This window comes from Thamnophis elegans, chromosome 3 (assembly GCF_009769535.1).
Source record: "Thamnophis elegans isolate rThaEle1 chromosome 3, rThaEle1.pri, whole genome shotgun sequence".
Lineage (NCBI taxonomy): Eukaryota > Metazoa > Chordata > Lepidosauria > Squamata > Colubridae > Thamnophis > Thamnophis elegans.
The window spans coordinates 33,224,785-33,241,639 of NC_045543.1; the positions used below are offsets into that span (position 1 = coordinate 33,224,785).

The 16,855-nt window shown below is 37.9% G+C and overlaps 1 protein-coding gene across 1 annotated transcript in view; it reads left to right on the forward strand.

The window, feature by feature from the left end:
* LOC116505884 (pericentrin-like) overlaps positions 1-16,855 on the forward strand; it is a 90,628-nt gene that overhangs the window by 54,840 nt on the left and 18,933 nt on the right. The window contains exons 25-31 of the mRNA XM_032213353.1: positions 4,442-4,541; positions 5,639-5,799; positions 6,173-6,364; positions 7,969-8,167; positions 8,715-8,937; positions 11,883-12,033; positions 14,041-14,733. Of these exons, the coding sequence (XP_032069244.1) occupies positions 4,442-4,541; positions 5,639-5,799; positions 6,173-6,364; positions 7,969-8,167; positions 8,715-8,937; positions 11,883-12,033; positions 14,041-14,733 (1,719 nt within the window). The remainder of the gene's footprint in view (positions 1-4,441; positions 4,542-5,638; positions 5,800-6,172; positions 6,365-7,968; positions 8,168-8,714; positions 8,938-11,882; positions 12,034-14,040; positions 14,734-16,855) is intronic.

The window sequence follows — 16,855 nt, forward strand, 5'->3', positions numbered from 1 at the left end:
GGGGGGTGGAGGGCCATCTTGGACCGCAAGAGCCTAAATCAGCATCTGGCTTACAAGAGGTTCAAGATGCAGTCACTCCACTCCATCCTGGGCTGTGTGAGGGAGGGGGACCTATTGACATCAATAGATCTCAAAGAGGCCTACCTGCATGTCCCCATCCATGTGGCCCACAGGCGGTTCCTGAGGTTCTACGCGGAAGGGAAGCATTTCCAGTACAGGGCTCTTCCCTTCGGGCTATCATCTGCGCCCGGAACATTCACCAAAATTCTGGCAGTGCTAGCGGCTCATCTCCGCAACCATCCGGTTCGTCTGGAATGTTATTTAGACGACATAATCATTCACTCTCTCACCACCAAGCAGGCACACCGCGATGTTTCTCTAACTGTGCAGACCCTGCAGTACCATGGCTTCTCTGTCAACATGGAGAAGAGCCAGTTCCGACCATCCACCTGTATACAGCACCTGGGTGCGGTCATCAACTCCACCTCCTGCCAGGTATTTCTTTCGCCAGACCGGCTGTCGAACCTGAGACGCAGAGTGAAGCACTGCAGCCTTGCCAGGTCGGTACCCATCATTCAGCTGTCCCAGCTCCTAGGGATAATGATCTCGTGCCTGGGGGTGGTTCCCTGGGCTCGCCTTCACGCCAGGGAGCTGCAGTGGTTTCTGCTGCCAGTGCAGAGGGCCAGGAACAGCAACTCACTCAGGCGGGTTTGGCTCCCACGAAAGGTGATCCGGTCTCTGGCATGGTGGAGGTCCAAGGCAGTCAGGAAGAGCTGCCTGTTCAAGGAGCCGGAGAGACTAGTTGTCACCGCGGATGCCAGCCTCCTGGGGTGGGGCGCCCACTGTCAGGGCCACCTAGCCCAAGGCCGATGGACTCAGAGGGAGGCCGCCCACAGCATCAATTGGCTGGAACTGAGGGCAGCTCGCCTAGCGCTGAGAAAGTTCGCATCTCTAGTAAGAGGGGCTCATGTACTGTTGATGACAGACAATGTGGCGACAAAAGCGCACATAAACCGGCAAGGGGGCACTCGATCAAAGGCCCTCATGCTCGAGGCAGAAGCGCTGGGCAGGTGGGCGGAACGTCATCTGGCTTCTCTCAGTGCAGATCACATCTCCGGCGTAAGCAACCGGGAAGCAGACTGGCTGAGCCGCCAACGCATCGACCACTCGGAGTGGCGCCTGCACCCGGACCTGTTCCAGCAGATCGTGAGGAGGTTCGGCAAGCCACAGGTAGACCTGTTTGCCACACACAACAACACACAGCTCCCACGCTTCTTCAGTCGCTACCACTCGCCCCAGGCGGAGGGAACAATGCTCTGAGGTCAGCGTGGCCTCAGGGACTTCTGTATGCCTTCCCTCCACTTCCGCTCATCCCTCAAGTGGTGAACAAGCTCCTGACCGAAAAGGCAGACCTCATTCTGGTGGCTCCCTTCTGGCCCAGAAGGCCCTGGTACGCAGACCTGGTCAGCCTCTCAGTTCAAAGACCTTGGAGAATCCCCCGGGACAAGATTGCCCTCAGCCAGGGGGCCATCATCCATCCGGAGCCCCAGTGGCTGCAGCTAGCCGTTTGGCACTTGAAGGGGAGCTCCTGAGAAAGCAAAAATTCTCTGACCAGGTCATTCGAACAATCCAAGCGTCCAGGAAGCCCTCTACGACTAGAATCTACGATGCCACCTGGGCCGCCTTCTCACGGTGGTGCAAGACTAGGAACATAGAGGCCTCCTCAGCCTCGATCCCCCAGACCCTAGACTCTTTGCAAGAGGGTCTGGATAAGGGCCTTGCAGTCAGCACCCTCAGACGCCAGGTTGCAGCGTTGTCTACCATTCTGGCAAAGGGCTCCTCTCGCTCGCTGAGTCAGCTCCCCCAGATCAAGAGCTTTCTCAAGGGAGCAGCGAACATCAGCCCTCCAACTGTTCACCGGTATCCGTCATGGGATCTTCCATTTGTGCTTAAGGCCCTGACCAAAGCCCCATTTGAGCCTTTAAAAAAGACCAGTCTGCGCTACCTCACCATCAAAACCGCTTTCCTGGTGGCCATTACATCCGCTCGCAGGGTAGCCGAGCTTGCTGCGCTCTCTGTCAGGGAGGATTTGTGCGTAGTTCACCCGGACAGAGTAATATTGAGACTTGATCCGTCATTTGCTCCGAAAATTAACTCCCTGTTTCACAGGACTCAAGAACTTATTTTGCCCAACTTCTGTCCCCATCCTTCTCACCCTAAGGAGCGTGAGTGGCACAAGCTGGACGTGAGACGGGCCGTGCGCACGTATGTAAAGAGAACAAAGGACTACCGCTGGTCAGAGGCTTTCTTTGTCTCCTTCCTCCCTGCGTCCCTGGGCCGCAAGGTCTCCTCTCACACTGTGGGACGTTGGCTACGTGCTTGCATCAAACTGGCATATGAGCACCAGGGCAAGACGGCTCCGAGACGAATCACCGCTCACTCCACCAGGAGTGCTGCAACGTCTGCAGCCTGGGCAACCCAGGCCTCTACCCTAGACATTTGTAGAGCGGCCACCTGGGCTTCCCCCACGGCCTTTATTAGAAACGATAAGATTGACACCTTTGCCTCAGCCGAAGCCTCCTTTGGCAGAAGAGTATTACAAAGAGTGGCTGGAATGCCAGAGGCTTCGGCGCTTCCCCACCCTGGGACTCAATAGCTTGGGCATGTCCCAGCATTTGGGCTCTCTGAGCAGTGCACTGGAGAAAGACCGTTGGCTTACCTGAACGGTCGTTCTCGGGGCACTGCGAAGAGAGCCCAAACCCACCCGGGTGTTAGTATTGAACGATATGGCTGTATTGACTGTAATTGATTACAGGACGGTTCCTTCGTTTTCGAATTGAGCATGTGCAAGCAAAGGGAGGCGTGGTCAAGAAAAACATCACTCAGTCCAAGGGCAGATAGGCTGTGTTAACCCAGCATTTGGGCTCTCTTCGCAGTGCCCCGAGAACGACCGTTCAGGTAAGCCAACGGTCTTTCTCTGCAAACTTTGGTAGCCAGCACATGGGGCAATTGTAAAAATAAAAAGTATATCTAATAACTCAAGAAAATTAAGAATAAACAAAATAACTTGAGAATATAGAAACTGGAATTAAAGGACCAGGCACACCCTTCCCGTCATACCACATGATGATCTGCACTCAGATGGCCATGTGTTTTGTCTTACAACATTTTGTGGAAGGCCCTTTAATTTATATGGCATGCTCCCCTTATACTGAGGCAAAATTATTAATATTTTGCAAGATGCATGTGTGTTTTGTGAAGCCTATTAATGTATTACTGATAGGAATTATGATGAGAGCAACAGTTCCTTGCACAGCGAAGCTAGAGCTCTTATCTGAGCAGGGGTACTGAGGAGACCATTCACTTTTCTTATGTTCCAGGTCTTATTATTCAGTAGAATGTTTTCCCTGTCTAAATTGATTTTTTTCCTAATAGGTTTTTTTATAGTAAAACTGGATTCTTGCAGTATTGAGTCTGCTGCTTCCAATGCTCTGGTAAATGTTGGGGATTTTTGCAAGGCTCAGGATGGGATTGAAGTATTGGTGTATCTAAAAAAGACCTCCCTTCCGCAGAACTTCTTATGAGAACAAGAGTTTCTGTAGAAACCTAAGTTTTCCTCAGATGAGTTCTCTATGAATTGGGGTACAAATATATCATTTTAGTCGCTGATATGAGGATCATCTACTTCAGGGTTCCTTTGGGTACAGTAAAATATGTAGAATATTGCTTCAGAATATTCAGCAGTAGGGACTTGTTTAATTCTTGAGTGCAAAGATTAGCAGTGTATTTGCACAGCTAACACTGAACAATGTTAAATACCAGTTTGGTCACATTAACACATAGCAAACTATAAGTGTTTAAATTAGTATTGTGTACTTTGAAAAAATGTTCAGAAATTTATGTTTCATATTGTTTCAGCCATATGGTTACATGCAAATTTGTGACTATTATTATAGCAGCTTCACTGGTCTACTTCATGACTGATTTAGATCTGTATAATTTGGGAACAGGCTTTATGAAAGATAGGAAGATAATTTGGGGACAATGTGAAAAAGGACCTTCTGGGAATTTATTTTCAGAGATAGAAGTTCTGGTTAAAGGAGCCCAGATGAATTTCATCTTTCCTAATTTTTGCCTAGATATCCAAAGTCAAATATTGGGGGGGGGGGGGGGGGGGCTTTTAAATGAACATATTGCTGAAGCAACTTGTAATTGCTGGATACTATTAGTTATATTTATAATTGTGTTGATTTAGTTTTGATGTTAATTTGTAATTTTTTGTTTGTAACATTAGTCCATTTAAGTCTATTTTTAGAACAAAAGGATGGAAATAGAACATAAACATGGGTTATTAATTAAATAAATAAAAGCAAGAGTGGTTGTAGATCAATCTTTAACATATCTAGGAATTCATTCCATTTTTCTGTATGATATCTGATAGATAAACAACACTGAAATCTCTCTGATACCACCTGAGTTACAAGATGGTCTGAAAGTGACAATGTCCAGACTTCATCATGCAAGCACTGAATATGGAAGCAGTGAGTTCATGGATACATATTTCCTAGAATTAGCTTGGGAACATTCTATGACAATATTTTGGGCTAAACAAAGATATGGAATAATTTAAAAGAACAGAAGCTGTAAATAAAGTAGCTAAGTTAGAAGTCCCCCCCCCCTCCAATGATCTTCTACCTGGGAAAGATGCATTTCAGTACCCATAATCTTAAGTTAGCATGGGCAAGGACTTGGCTATATGGGAGATGAAATAAAGTGTACTAGAGAGCACCAGATCAGGAAGTCATTTGAATAGAAATTAAATACAAAAAGCTAACAGCAAACTACAAGCATTAGAAAATCATGCTACCATTTGGTGCACTTTAGCCCTCACAGAGAACAATAAACATTTTGCCTTTTGTTGCACTATATACTTTATTATTTTAATTAATATTATTTTAACAAGTTGCTTCAAAAATACAAAATGGAAAAAATAACATAAAAGTAATAAAAAACAACGAAGGAGGAAGGGGAAGGAATCCATTTATAGATATCCCATATCAATGAAATGTTAAATATTATTTAAATGTTTCTAAATAAAAGAATAACTGATAATATACTGTAAAATATGAAATCTTTGCCAAATGGAAACATATTGCATTATATTTTGATTAGTAGATAAAATTGCTTTTTCAAAAACAGATAAATTACTTATCTCTTGAATCCACTTCTTAATTTAGAAAATTTATGCAATTTTTCCAGTTTTTCAAAATAATTCTTTTAGTAACACTCCAGGCCTGGCATAATTATAATTCCTCATTATCAGATTCCTAATTTAAGGACCTAATTTAACAAAATATCATTATCTTTAACATTAAAGAATTTCCTCATAAATCTAGTGTTATAAGTGAAAGTGAACACAGAGCCAGCAAATAGCCGAACATTTTTCTGAAACTCCAAGTCCATGCTATTCCTAGTGCAATAAACTCACCCCTTTATAAAAGAGGGTGAGTTAACACTGTATACAGGAGATAAACATAGCTAGTTACACAATTTAAATGAAATTCAGATCGTTAGACAACTACTGATTCATTTGCACAATTTGCTCTATTTTAATAATGTATTTAATATTCTTTTTCAGATACTAGTTTAGATTTGATTCTTCAGCTTAATCAGGCAGAGCCAAAAAATAAGGTATGCCAAAACAGCAATGTCATGGCTCCTCTGCAGTGTTTTGGAATGACTCCAGATGTCACTGCACCAACTTTACAAGAAACAGAAATGATGTCACAACAATTGAAGGTAATGTCTTATAAATAAATGGGTGAGCTACTATCTATATGAAATAGCAATATTTTAAATAAGGTATTTATTGATTTCAACAGAAGACAGGATTTTAAGAAAAATTTTCCATTTACTCTGTCTTCTTTTAGTGTTTTTCTGAACATATAAACAGCAACTGTTACTGGAATTTAAATTTATGCTTCCTCCATCACAAAAGCCTTGACATGGAGATTAATAATAATAATAATTAAAGATCTCCTTCAAGGACACAGCCTGTAGGAATCTTAATTTATAAATTGCAACATAGCAGAAAGTCAAACTTTCAAATGGTAAATGCTTTGTTAAGTGTTGACCTTTTGTACTCATTAAGTAACATTTAATTCCTTTTCAGACTGTGCTGAAGATGGTATATGATGAGAGTTACAAAATGCTTGTTCTATCAGAAAAATCACTACCTCTTGATGATGGTGATAAGATTCAACAAGGTCCATCAGTGGAGGGTTGGCAAAGAGAGAGACTAATATTGGTTGATATAATACAATCACTGAAGAATAATCTCAAACAATCTAATAAAGAAAACAAGGTACAAAGATATTATAAATTTTTTGTTTACAGTCACTGTAATTATTAATGTGTAAAATTAATATGTAATTATTACATACAAAACGATATGAAAATTACAATTGCCAGTTCTTTAACTAGTGTTTGCTTTCATATGCATCAAGTTCTTCCGAAGAACCTAGGATGTCATCATGTATCAATATAGGTCTGCATAGAAAAGCAAATTCTAGAACTAAAGAAAAAATGCTATAATTATCTGAAAACTGGTCAGATTGATAGGATATAACAAACCACTAATGACCTCTTGGAAATTTAGCTCTCTCTGGAGTAGTTAATCCCACTTGGTATTAAACAATTATGATCTGCATGGGCAAGTTGTCAGAAATAAATTCTTTCTCCAACCTTTTCATAAGTCATTATTTAAAGCATACAAAAATCTTGATAAACCTGGATGTTTTCTGAACAAATTGCTTTGGATTGAGAAAAACTGAACTGTTCCTCCAGTACACTTTGCCAACCATTGAGCATGGTGTTGCTGTAGCAGTGGCATGGCAGTGGTATGGCACAGGAAATACTATGCAATGGAAGGAAGAATGAATTCAGTTAAATACCAAGGATTAGGGTTATGGCCCATAAACAATGAAGGAAATAAAGTTGAAAAAGGATGGTTTTTCAGCAGGACAACAATCTGAAGCACACCTCAAAGTCAGCAATTATGAAGTACTCACAAGAAAGAAAGATAAAGGTTGGTATGATGTTTATCGTCACCAGATTTGAATATTATTGGAAGGAATATTATTGTAAGGAAGTCTCAAACATGCAGCACAAAGGAGACTTTAAGAATATTTCTCAAGTAAGCGTTTTGCAAAGAAGAATGGGGAAACAATCTAAAAACACTTATAGAAAGCTAGCTATGGGAAATATTTGGAATAAGGATGTGATAAAAAGTACTGATTGAAATCAGTATCTTGCATCTGTCATGTTCACTATTTTCCTATTCTGAATCTATAAAACATAACTAGTAAATACATTAAAATTTGCAAAGAAATTTCAATATTAACTTTGTATAATGAATAGGTTGTACCAAGTTTCATTTTTAAAGGATGAATTGAAACATACAATTAGACTAAATGTCTAAACTTTTGCCTGCAACAGTAAAGTAAAATGATAATTTTCAACTGCCACATTCTATTCACTAATATTACAGAAGCAAATGTCTGTGTATTGCTATTTTTTTCCAGTGTTTTATTTCTAAAAAAAATTAGTCTGGAAATCACATCATATTAGGAACAGAACAATTATATATTACTTGTCTCAAATTACTATTTATACATACACTATTTATACATACATACACATTTATACACTGAAATATGCATGCATGGACAGATGCAAATCAAAAACAGTGCCAATATAAACAATTCACATTAAATGTTTTATTTTTTCCCTAAGGAATCAGAAAAAAACCTTACATATAAATTCAAATAGCCTAAAAATGTAAATGATATGTAATTCATAGTTTGAATTAGTTTTAAATTCTGTGCTATAAAAAATAGGCATGTGAATTTACATCTTTTAAAAATTGCCATATATTGTTTCAGTGTATGAAATGAACTTTCTTTTCAGGAGGAGCAGCAACCAAAGAGAGTCATGGAACATCTTTCATCCTCAGATAGGAACAGCTTGCTGTCTGATATGCAGGATCTTGAAGTTCAGTTGAGACTTACACAACTTCAAAGCCAAGAGAAGTTACAGGAACTCCAAGAAACACTTACAAATACAGAGAATCATGGGAAAAAGCAAGAACAACAGCTTCAAAGACAGGGTAATGTAGTTTTCTTCTCATTGTTCATTTTAATAAATAAATATTAAACATAAAAATCAATTACAAGCACAATTGAGCCTAAACTTTCTGTTGCTAAGCAATACAGTTGTTAAGTGGGTTTTGCACTGTTTTATGACAATTCTTGTTGTACATTGCAGTCGTTAAGTTAGTAACACAATTATTAAGTGAATCTGGTGTCTCCATTAACTTCAGTAGGTTGCAAAATGTGATCACATGATCCAGGATATTGCAACAATCAAAATAAGTTAGGTTAGTGAATTTTGATCACGTGACTAAGGGAATGCTGCAATGGTTGTAAGTGTGAAAAAATGTCATAGGTTTCAGTGTCACTTTAACTTTAAATGGTCACTAAATGAAGTGTGGTGAGGACTATTGTATTATCCTCATTGGCCTTCCATCTAAATTGAAACTTTATTTTAAAAAATGGTAAAGGGACTATATTGGGAAAATATATTTGGGGAAAATATACAAAGCTTAGAAATAGATTTATGTATTTACATTTTGCAATGTTTAAATTTATTCTCAGTTGAACTTCTGGAATACAAACTTCAGCAACAACAATCCATTGCAAATGACTTGCAGGCTTCCCTAAAACATGAACAAGAGAAAGCTTCTGAAATGCACGAATTGCTGAAACAGGAACATACTGCAATATTGAATTTGAAATCAGATCTTTGTGAGAGCAAACAAACAAATGAGAGATTAGAAAAATCTTTACAAAAAAACCAAAATGAAGTAATTAAATACAGGTAAAGATTTTCAAATGGATTCCGCCTTACATTTTTGTTAATTCATTGCTATATTATGAAATCTGTCTCTTTTCTTCCACAAGGATTTTTAAACAAGAAGTTTGCAGTCTCTTGGAGAGCGGGATCATAGGCAAAGTTTAGGCATGGGAGTTGTAGCCAGTTTATCTGCAAAAGGGACCTGCCAAAGAACTCTGCAATCAGGGTCACTAGGATTCTCTTAAGTCTTATCTTTCTTTTTTATTCCTATATACAGGTAGTTCTCGAGTTATGAATGTAATGGAGCCTGCCAATTACATTTGTAACCCCTAGGATTCGTAAGAATGAATCATGTAACTTAAAGGTGATCACTCCATGCTTTCGCCCACATGGGCGAAAATGCACAAGGTATCTCAGGGTAGGGGAAGGCTTAGGGGAAGGCCATGGCGGGAGCTAGTACTTCTAACTACCCAAGGTCCCATTGGGATATCTCTTGCCCCACTGAGATATCTCATGCTTCCTCCCTCCACCCATCCTGCCTGACCGGGTCACTTACCTTAGTAGATCTTGATGATCAATGGAGCTGTCTCCTGTGCAGCCTCTTTGCAATGGTTTCGCCTTGAGCAAAGGCTTGCCGAGGCCTACAGGGAAGAAAGACTGTGTTCCTATAGGCTCTAGTTGATTTTGCAAAAAGCCTTTGCCAGTGAGAGTGGAGGCCAAGAGGGGTGCATGCATCCTGCCGAACCTCCATTTTCGTCAGCAAAGGCCTCCTGAAGCACTTTGCTTGCAAAAATGGAGGCCGGGAGGGCATTTGCAAGCCCTAAGGAAGTGGGGTAAATGCGGTTTCATGTCCTCTTCCCTTTCTGTAGTATAGTTTGGCAGCTATTTTGCAAGCAGAGATGGTGGTGAGCCAATGTCAGCCTGGGTTTATATTGCAACTGCAACCTCAGTTGATTGAGAACCACTGTCTCTGGAACCTATGTACCTTCAGACATGTGCTCTGTGGTGTGGGGAAGCTGCCTTCTAAGAATAACAGAACAGAATAACAAAACAGAACAGAATAATAGAGTTGGAAGGAACCTTAGAGATCTTCTAGTCCAATTCCCTGCTCAAGTAGGAGACCCTGTTTCATTTCAGACAAATGACTGTCCAGTTTCTTCTTAAAAGCCTCCTGTGATGGAGCACCCACAACTTCTGAAGGCAAGCCATTATACTGGTTAATTGTTCTGACTGTCAGGGAATTTCTCCTTAGTTTTATTAGTTCTATTGTATTAGAAATGCAGCAGAGGCATTAATAGTGCCACTGCTCAGCTATTTGAATCTTACCCATGGGTGACCAAACCACAGTAAACAATGGTTGATGTGGGGAGGGATGTGGTACATCAGTGGTGGGTTTCTACCGGTTTGGACAGGTTCGGATGAACTGGTAGTAGCTTGGTGGCCTGGGTCGCTGGAACCGGCAGTGACCCAGGCCTGCCACACCCCCGAACCGGTTCTCCCAGCAGCGCCATAGGTGCCGCCATCATGTTTTTTGTGCATGCACAGAGCAATTTTAGTTGCATTGCAGATACGTACATCAAGCATGCATGCAGAGCGCGTCCCTGAGCGAACCAGCAGTAGTTTCTGCCGGAACCCACCCCTGTGGTACATCCCCTGACTTGGCACCTTATCAGTACTCATATTCATTTGTTTATGTGGGATCAGTGTGACACCTTAGGGTCTGTTAACAGGCAAGCCAAGAAAGGATAAGAGAAAAACAGTAGAAAGGCACAATGAGAAAGGAGATTCATTCCTATCTTTACTCCTAGCCTTTCAAGTGCTTTGCACAACCATGCAAAATATCACAATTCCATACAGGAACAGTCTGGAATCAGCCACCATTCCCAATAGACTCAACTGGAAAACAAAGTGCCAAGTGGGAGAAGGAGCTTTTGGGTGGTGCTTTGATCCAGAGGTTTGTTTCCTCCCTTTTCAGGTGAAGGACACACCAATATGGACTTTTGGAAAGACCTCAATAACCACCTTCTCTGGGAAGGAGCAGGAGAACTAGGAAATTTCCCTTGTGTATAGAAGAGGGTAGAGAAGGGGAAAAAAGGGAGGTATATCCTGGAGTGGAAAAGGAAGAAAAATGGGGAGAATGTCAGCCTACATATCAGCAAAATATAAATGCATCAGGAGAAGATGTACACTGTTGTGTTTGAATGTTCATTCATACAAATATTAGTTTGATTGTGAGTGCAGCATGTTCTTATTTATCATATGTATAAGTTACTCCAAAGTAAATTGCATGTGGAAAGCCCTCCCAGTAACATACTATATTTCTGGCATAGGGTTTATGTATATTTGTTCTTCAAATTTGCATAAGAAAAAAGGAAAATGTAGGATTTTTATGGGCCCTTCAGTAGGATTATCTCACTCATGGAATCATTCGTTCTATTCATGGGAATTTGACCAGAAAGGAGTAGTCCACACCAATTCACAGATCATTTTAGAGTATATAGCATCAATCCCTACTGTATAGTATAAAGGCTCACTTCTGAGATTCTAATTTATAGATGCTCAAATTCTCTTTGGCTGTTTACAACTTTGCTAATAAAATGCCTGATTCCTGCATAAAGAAGCATTTTTGTTAATTTTATTGTGGTAATTAGCTTCATTATTGTTATGATTTCTTATTTTAGTTGTCCTTTTCGCATAGCCCTAATTTAGTAATGATATATACCATTCCTAGTTTACGTTTTCACCTGTGTGTACACAAATAGAGAAATCGTTTTATATTCTGTATTTGTTACCAGGATGAAAAGATTCACAAAAAGTATTTGATTTATTTTTACCACTGTGATTAAAATCTATAATGTGAAAAATATATTGATTTTATTTTTGTTCAGTCATTAAAGATCTAATTTGCTGAAAAACAATAGTTAATGTAACAATTTTTATAAATAATATTTTTAAATGCTATGTCATAGTTCTGCATTGGAAAATAAAGAGAGAAGTATTACAGCAGCACTTGAGAATTTACAGAGGGAATATCTTAAAAACAAAGAATTACAGATTAAGTTGGATGAACAGCAAAAACAGCATAAAATAAAAGAGGATGAAAAATCAAAAGCTATAGAGGTAAAAGATCTCATGAAAATGATAACTGCTATTACACTGTTTTTATATTCTTGTCTTCAAATCCTGCTCCAAGAAAATTAAGCATTCATTGTGTTCAGAACAAATGTAAATAAACATAAATTAATTTATGTAATAATTTTAAATGCCGTGTTTGAAAAATAAAGGAATACTATAGTTAGATTAAATGTTAGTCCTGTATCCAAATCAAAGAAATTGGTACATGATGTATGGAAGTGTTTTAGGTTCTCTAACTCAATAAGCATTCATTTAGGCCAGTCAGTTAACCACTTGTTTCTATAGCACAGTTTTGGACAAGCAAATAATACTAGGTAAAATGTCAAGTTGAAATTAATTTAACCATGAATACATCAAAGTTCAATTTACATTCATTTTAGTTAGCTCAGTTCCATGTAGTGTTGTTAATACTTCTTAAATATAAAAGAGGATAAAATCATCCAATTGTTTTATTTATTTGCCTCCAAATATACTAAGGTACAAACTTGCCAGGTCAGTTACTTAGGAAAAATAAAACTCAAATACTTAAAGGACTCCTTTCAATAGTTATCTTGCAAAGATCACCTAATATTCAATTTTACAGTAAAGAAAGATATGTGTCAATGAAAAGATAGCTATAACCAATTCAGTATAGCAATTTCATTTTTCCACAAACAATAGAGAATTTGCCCTAGTTTTTTTTATAATAAATATAAATGTATATAAAATTTATGTCAATATCTGACACCTCAATATGTAGAGATGGCATTTATTTTTGTATCTCATATTTTATTGTATTTCTTGATACATGTAATAAATCTGGGGTAGATAGTCATGGGAACAATTCAGTCTATGACTAGAATTTGTCAAAAATGTCTGTCAGCAGTCCCAACCTGATCAATTAGGAAAGAAAAACCCCTAGTCCATGATTAGGCAAAAGTGTACTTTAGTAAAGCCAAAGTAGTTACAGAAAAGGTAAAGCTGGATCTGAGATTTTTGTGTACAAAAGATACAGTTAACTTTCCCTTGCTCCTGGCCAATCCCTGGTTATGTTATCAGTCATTATCCAATTAGGTGTCAACAAATTATTTGGGAAACAGTCCCTGTCTTCACGCATTTGCTTCTCTCAGGACACTACGGCTTGGTTTTGATTCCTCCTGGTTCCCTCCCTGCATCCCTACCCCCACTGCTCCCTTCCCCTGTTACTGATGTCAGGCTGCCAGCTTGCGATGCGTAGCTTAGCAGAATGGCAGCCATGACATGATCAAAGATGCTGAAAAATAAGACAGAAATCAAATGTGAAAATTCAAAATATTTTCAAGTTTGATAAGATACACCGCTCACCAGTTAAAATCTTCTCTGAGGACTTTAACAAATTCATTACCTCTGAATTGAAGGTTAGATCTACTGGATATTGCACAATGTTTATGTCCTGACAGATTCAGTCCAAATTCCCAATAGTTATAAAGAAAAGCCTAATAGCAGTAAATCCACCTCCAAAATATTTTAAAATTTAGATCATCAAATTACTTTCAGTTAACCAGCAAAAGCACACTTTAGATTTGTATGGCTATAAATGGCTAGTTTGGCAAGCTTCAATCAACTAAAGCACTTCAAATAGGTTCACTCTTTCAACATCAATTGAAATGATAAAAATATATTTACTATTCATGTCTCATTAATTTACTTAATTTTTTAAGATATTTTTTGGGGTAAGTGCTTGTTAGGACAGACCCATTCCCACATTGTATGCTGCTGTTTTATAAATCAATTTATCTTCGGGAGGGTGTAGCACATAGCTGAAAACATAGCTACAAAGGGTAGACTTTCTTTCACTGGCGAAATTGTTTCTTTGCATTTCTTAAAGACTATACTTCTGTCTGTTTTTCTTTGAGCTGTTTGGACTCAAATCTTAATTTCCATGAAATTGCACTGACAACAGTATTAGACTTCATACATATTCAAGTTTGAATTTTAGTGTAATTAATGTAAATATATCTTTGTGTTGTACAGGAGTTGCAAGCTGCCTTGGAGTTACAGTGTATTCAGAACAATCAATTAACTGTGGCTTTAGAGCATGAACAGTCAGCAAACAGTAATCTCCATAAAGAACTCCAAATTGAACATTCTCGGTGCGAGGCTTTATTATCCAAGGATCAGAATAAACTGTTGGAACTGCAGAAAAATTTAGATATTGAGAAAAAACAAAATGCAGACATGTTAACTGCCTTGAACCATGAACGTGTTTTGACAGAACAACTGACTATGAGATTAAATGAATGTGGATCTTGTAAACATAAAGATTCAATGCAGGAATTGCAAGAACAATTGCATTTAGAAAAGTCCAATTCTATGAAACTTTTGGCTATAATTGAGAAATCACAGCAGCAGATATTTGATTCAAAAAAACACATGGAAGAAATGCATCTGCATTGTAAAGACTTTCAACAAGAACAAGCTCTCCAAAACACTATTCAAGTTACAGGATCAATGATGCAAAATAAAAAACAAGATGTTGTTCATACTTTGGAGGTACAAAGAGAGAAAGAAGTAGAAACAAAAATGGGGTGGAAACAATTGCAGTCTGCTGTCAAATCAATGAGAGATCAAGAGATCAGGACAGTACAAGGAGAAAGAAAAATGGCACAGGAGCAACAAACTGAATGTCACTGTCTAAGGGCACTTCTAGAAGCTCAAGAAAATCAAGTAAGAATATCCTATTTTTGGGGGTGGGGGTGTTGCCTTAGTAGTATAATACATTTTGCATATAAAAGAATCTACATGGAGCTGTAATTTTGTGGTCCAGCCTATAGATCATCTGTGCAAGGACTGCCGAAAGGTTTGGACAGATTGCTGTGTTTGAAGCCTTTGAGTAAAGAACATTAATTGATTGATTAATTGATTTGTTTTGAGTTGAATTGAGTCCTACTTTTATTATTTTTATAAACAACTCAAAGCAGAAAACACACCTAATACATATTGCTCTTATTTTCCCCACAACAATCCTGTGGGGTGAGTTGGACGAAGAGAATGACTGTCCCGAGGTCATCCGGCCGGCTGACTCTCTTATATAATCAATACAATAAATGTATTTTATACATATGCACATACATAAAATTAAAAATGGTGAGTCCAAAATAGAACCCTCTCCCTTTGTTCCTTCCACTTTCTGCGAAACAGGTTATCAGCAAGAGATAACTATAATTGTTAGATTTCCTGTATTTCCTGTTAATTAAAATATCCCATTGTCAAGTTTTCAGTGTGGCACAGAAGAATTTCTTCTATTTTTTTATTATTATTAAAGTTTTATTTTTAATTTTCAAAACAAACACAACACATAAAATCTTACTTTTTTACATACTGTAGAAAGTGTATCAGTTGGTTACAAAAGACTTTCGTGTATCTCTTCCACAGTCATCAAGCATAATTCATATTAACTCAAGTATTTTAGCTCAGATATTTATATGTTACCGTCATCATACCTCCATTTTCATTTGACTATAGTTGTTTAAACGTCCTTCATTATAAAATATACCAAGATTTAATACATAACCACATACTGGCATTTCATTTACTATTTCTAAAATCCTCCAATGACCCTAAATCCTTATATCCTATTCTAGCTAAACATCCATAATATTTAATAACAAAGTTTTCTATCCTTTCCAAATCATTGTTGACAATTTACATCTCATTTCCTTATATTGTACCCATATATATATAGAGAGAGATAGAGAGAGATATATAGATATATAGATATAGATAGATTAGATAGATAGATAGATAGATAGATAGATAGATAGATAGATAGATAGATAGATAGATATAGATGTTATTATCATTATCCCTCCTTTATTTGACTATATCCTGCATCATATAATTTTCCCCCTAGTAATCAAGACTTAACTGAATCTAACTTAATTCTTTTATTATTATTATTATTATTAACCTTTATATATAATCCAAAAGATTTTCTAATCTTCTTTTCATGGGTGCCATTCAATATTCATATTGAGTTATTACTTATCATAACACTACACATTGTATACATTATTATCATTATCAATTATTTATTTAACTATATCTATTATCACTAAATTTCGCTAAGTTTAGCTAGTTTTAAATTATACTCTTCCATCTATCAACCAGTATCTTTCCAATAACAAAACCGTGTCACATCTTCTGCCATTTGTGGCATCAGTCCTCTAATCATCTCCTTAATCAGCTTTGTATGGACTCCTCTTAGCAATTCTTTGCTTATAAGATCTCTCATGTAATTTTGATGCCGTTCTTCTGTTTCCTTAATCTGCTTATCTTTGATTGTCGGTGGTGTTATCAAAACTATTGCTAATAAGGTTTCTCTCTTTAAGTCCATAAATTCTTTTATTTTTTCCTCTTCTGTATCTTCCCATCTGGGGTAAGTTTCCCCTCCATTTAATTCCTCTTTCAGTATTCCACTCTTTCCATTTTCAGAAACAAACCAATCACCATAAGTATCAGCATTTTTAATTTCTTTATATTCATTTTCCTCTTCGATTTTTTGGATTTTAACTGCCACTTTTTCCATTTGATGAACATCTTCAACTTCTCCATGATATTTTACTGTTAGATGCACTAAGTAATCCAACTTCTTCTCTATCCTCTCATTTGTATTTGATAATTTCTGTATTTCTGAGAATATCTTTTGCAGATTTAAAACTTCTTTCTGGTATTGAAATTGCGCGATGATTTCCAGCTGACAAACACTGCTACTGTAGCTTAGAAGGTTTTAGCAGAATTAAGCATCACAATAACATTTCACCTTTCTCTGATTAAGAATCTATTTCAA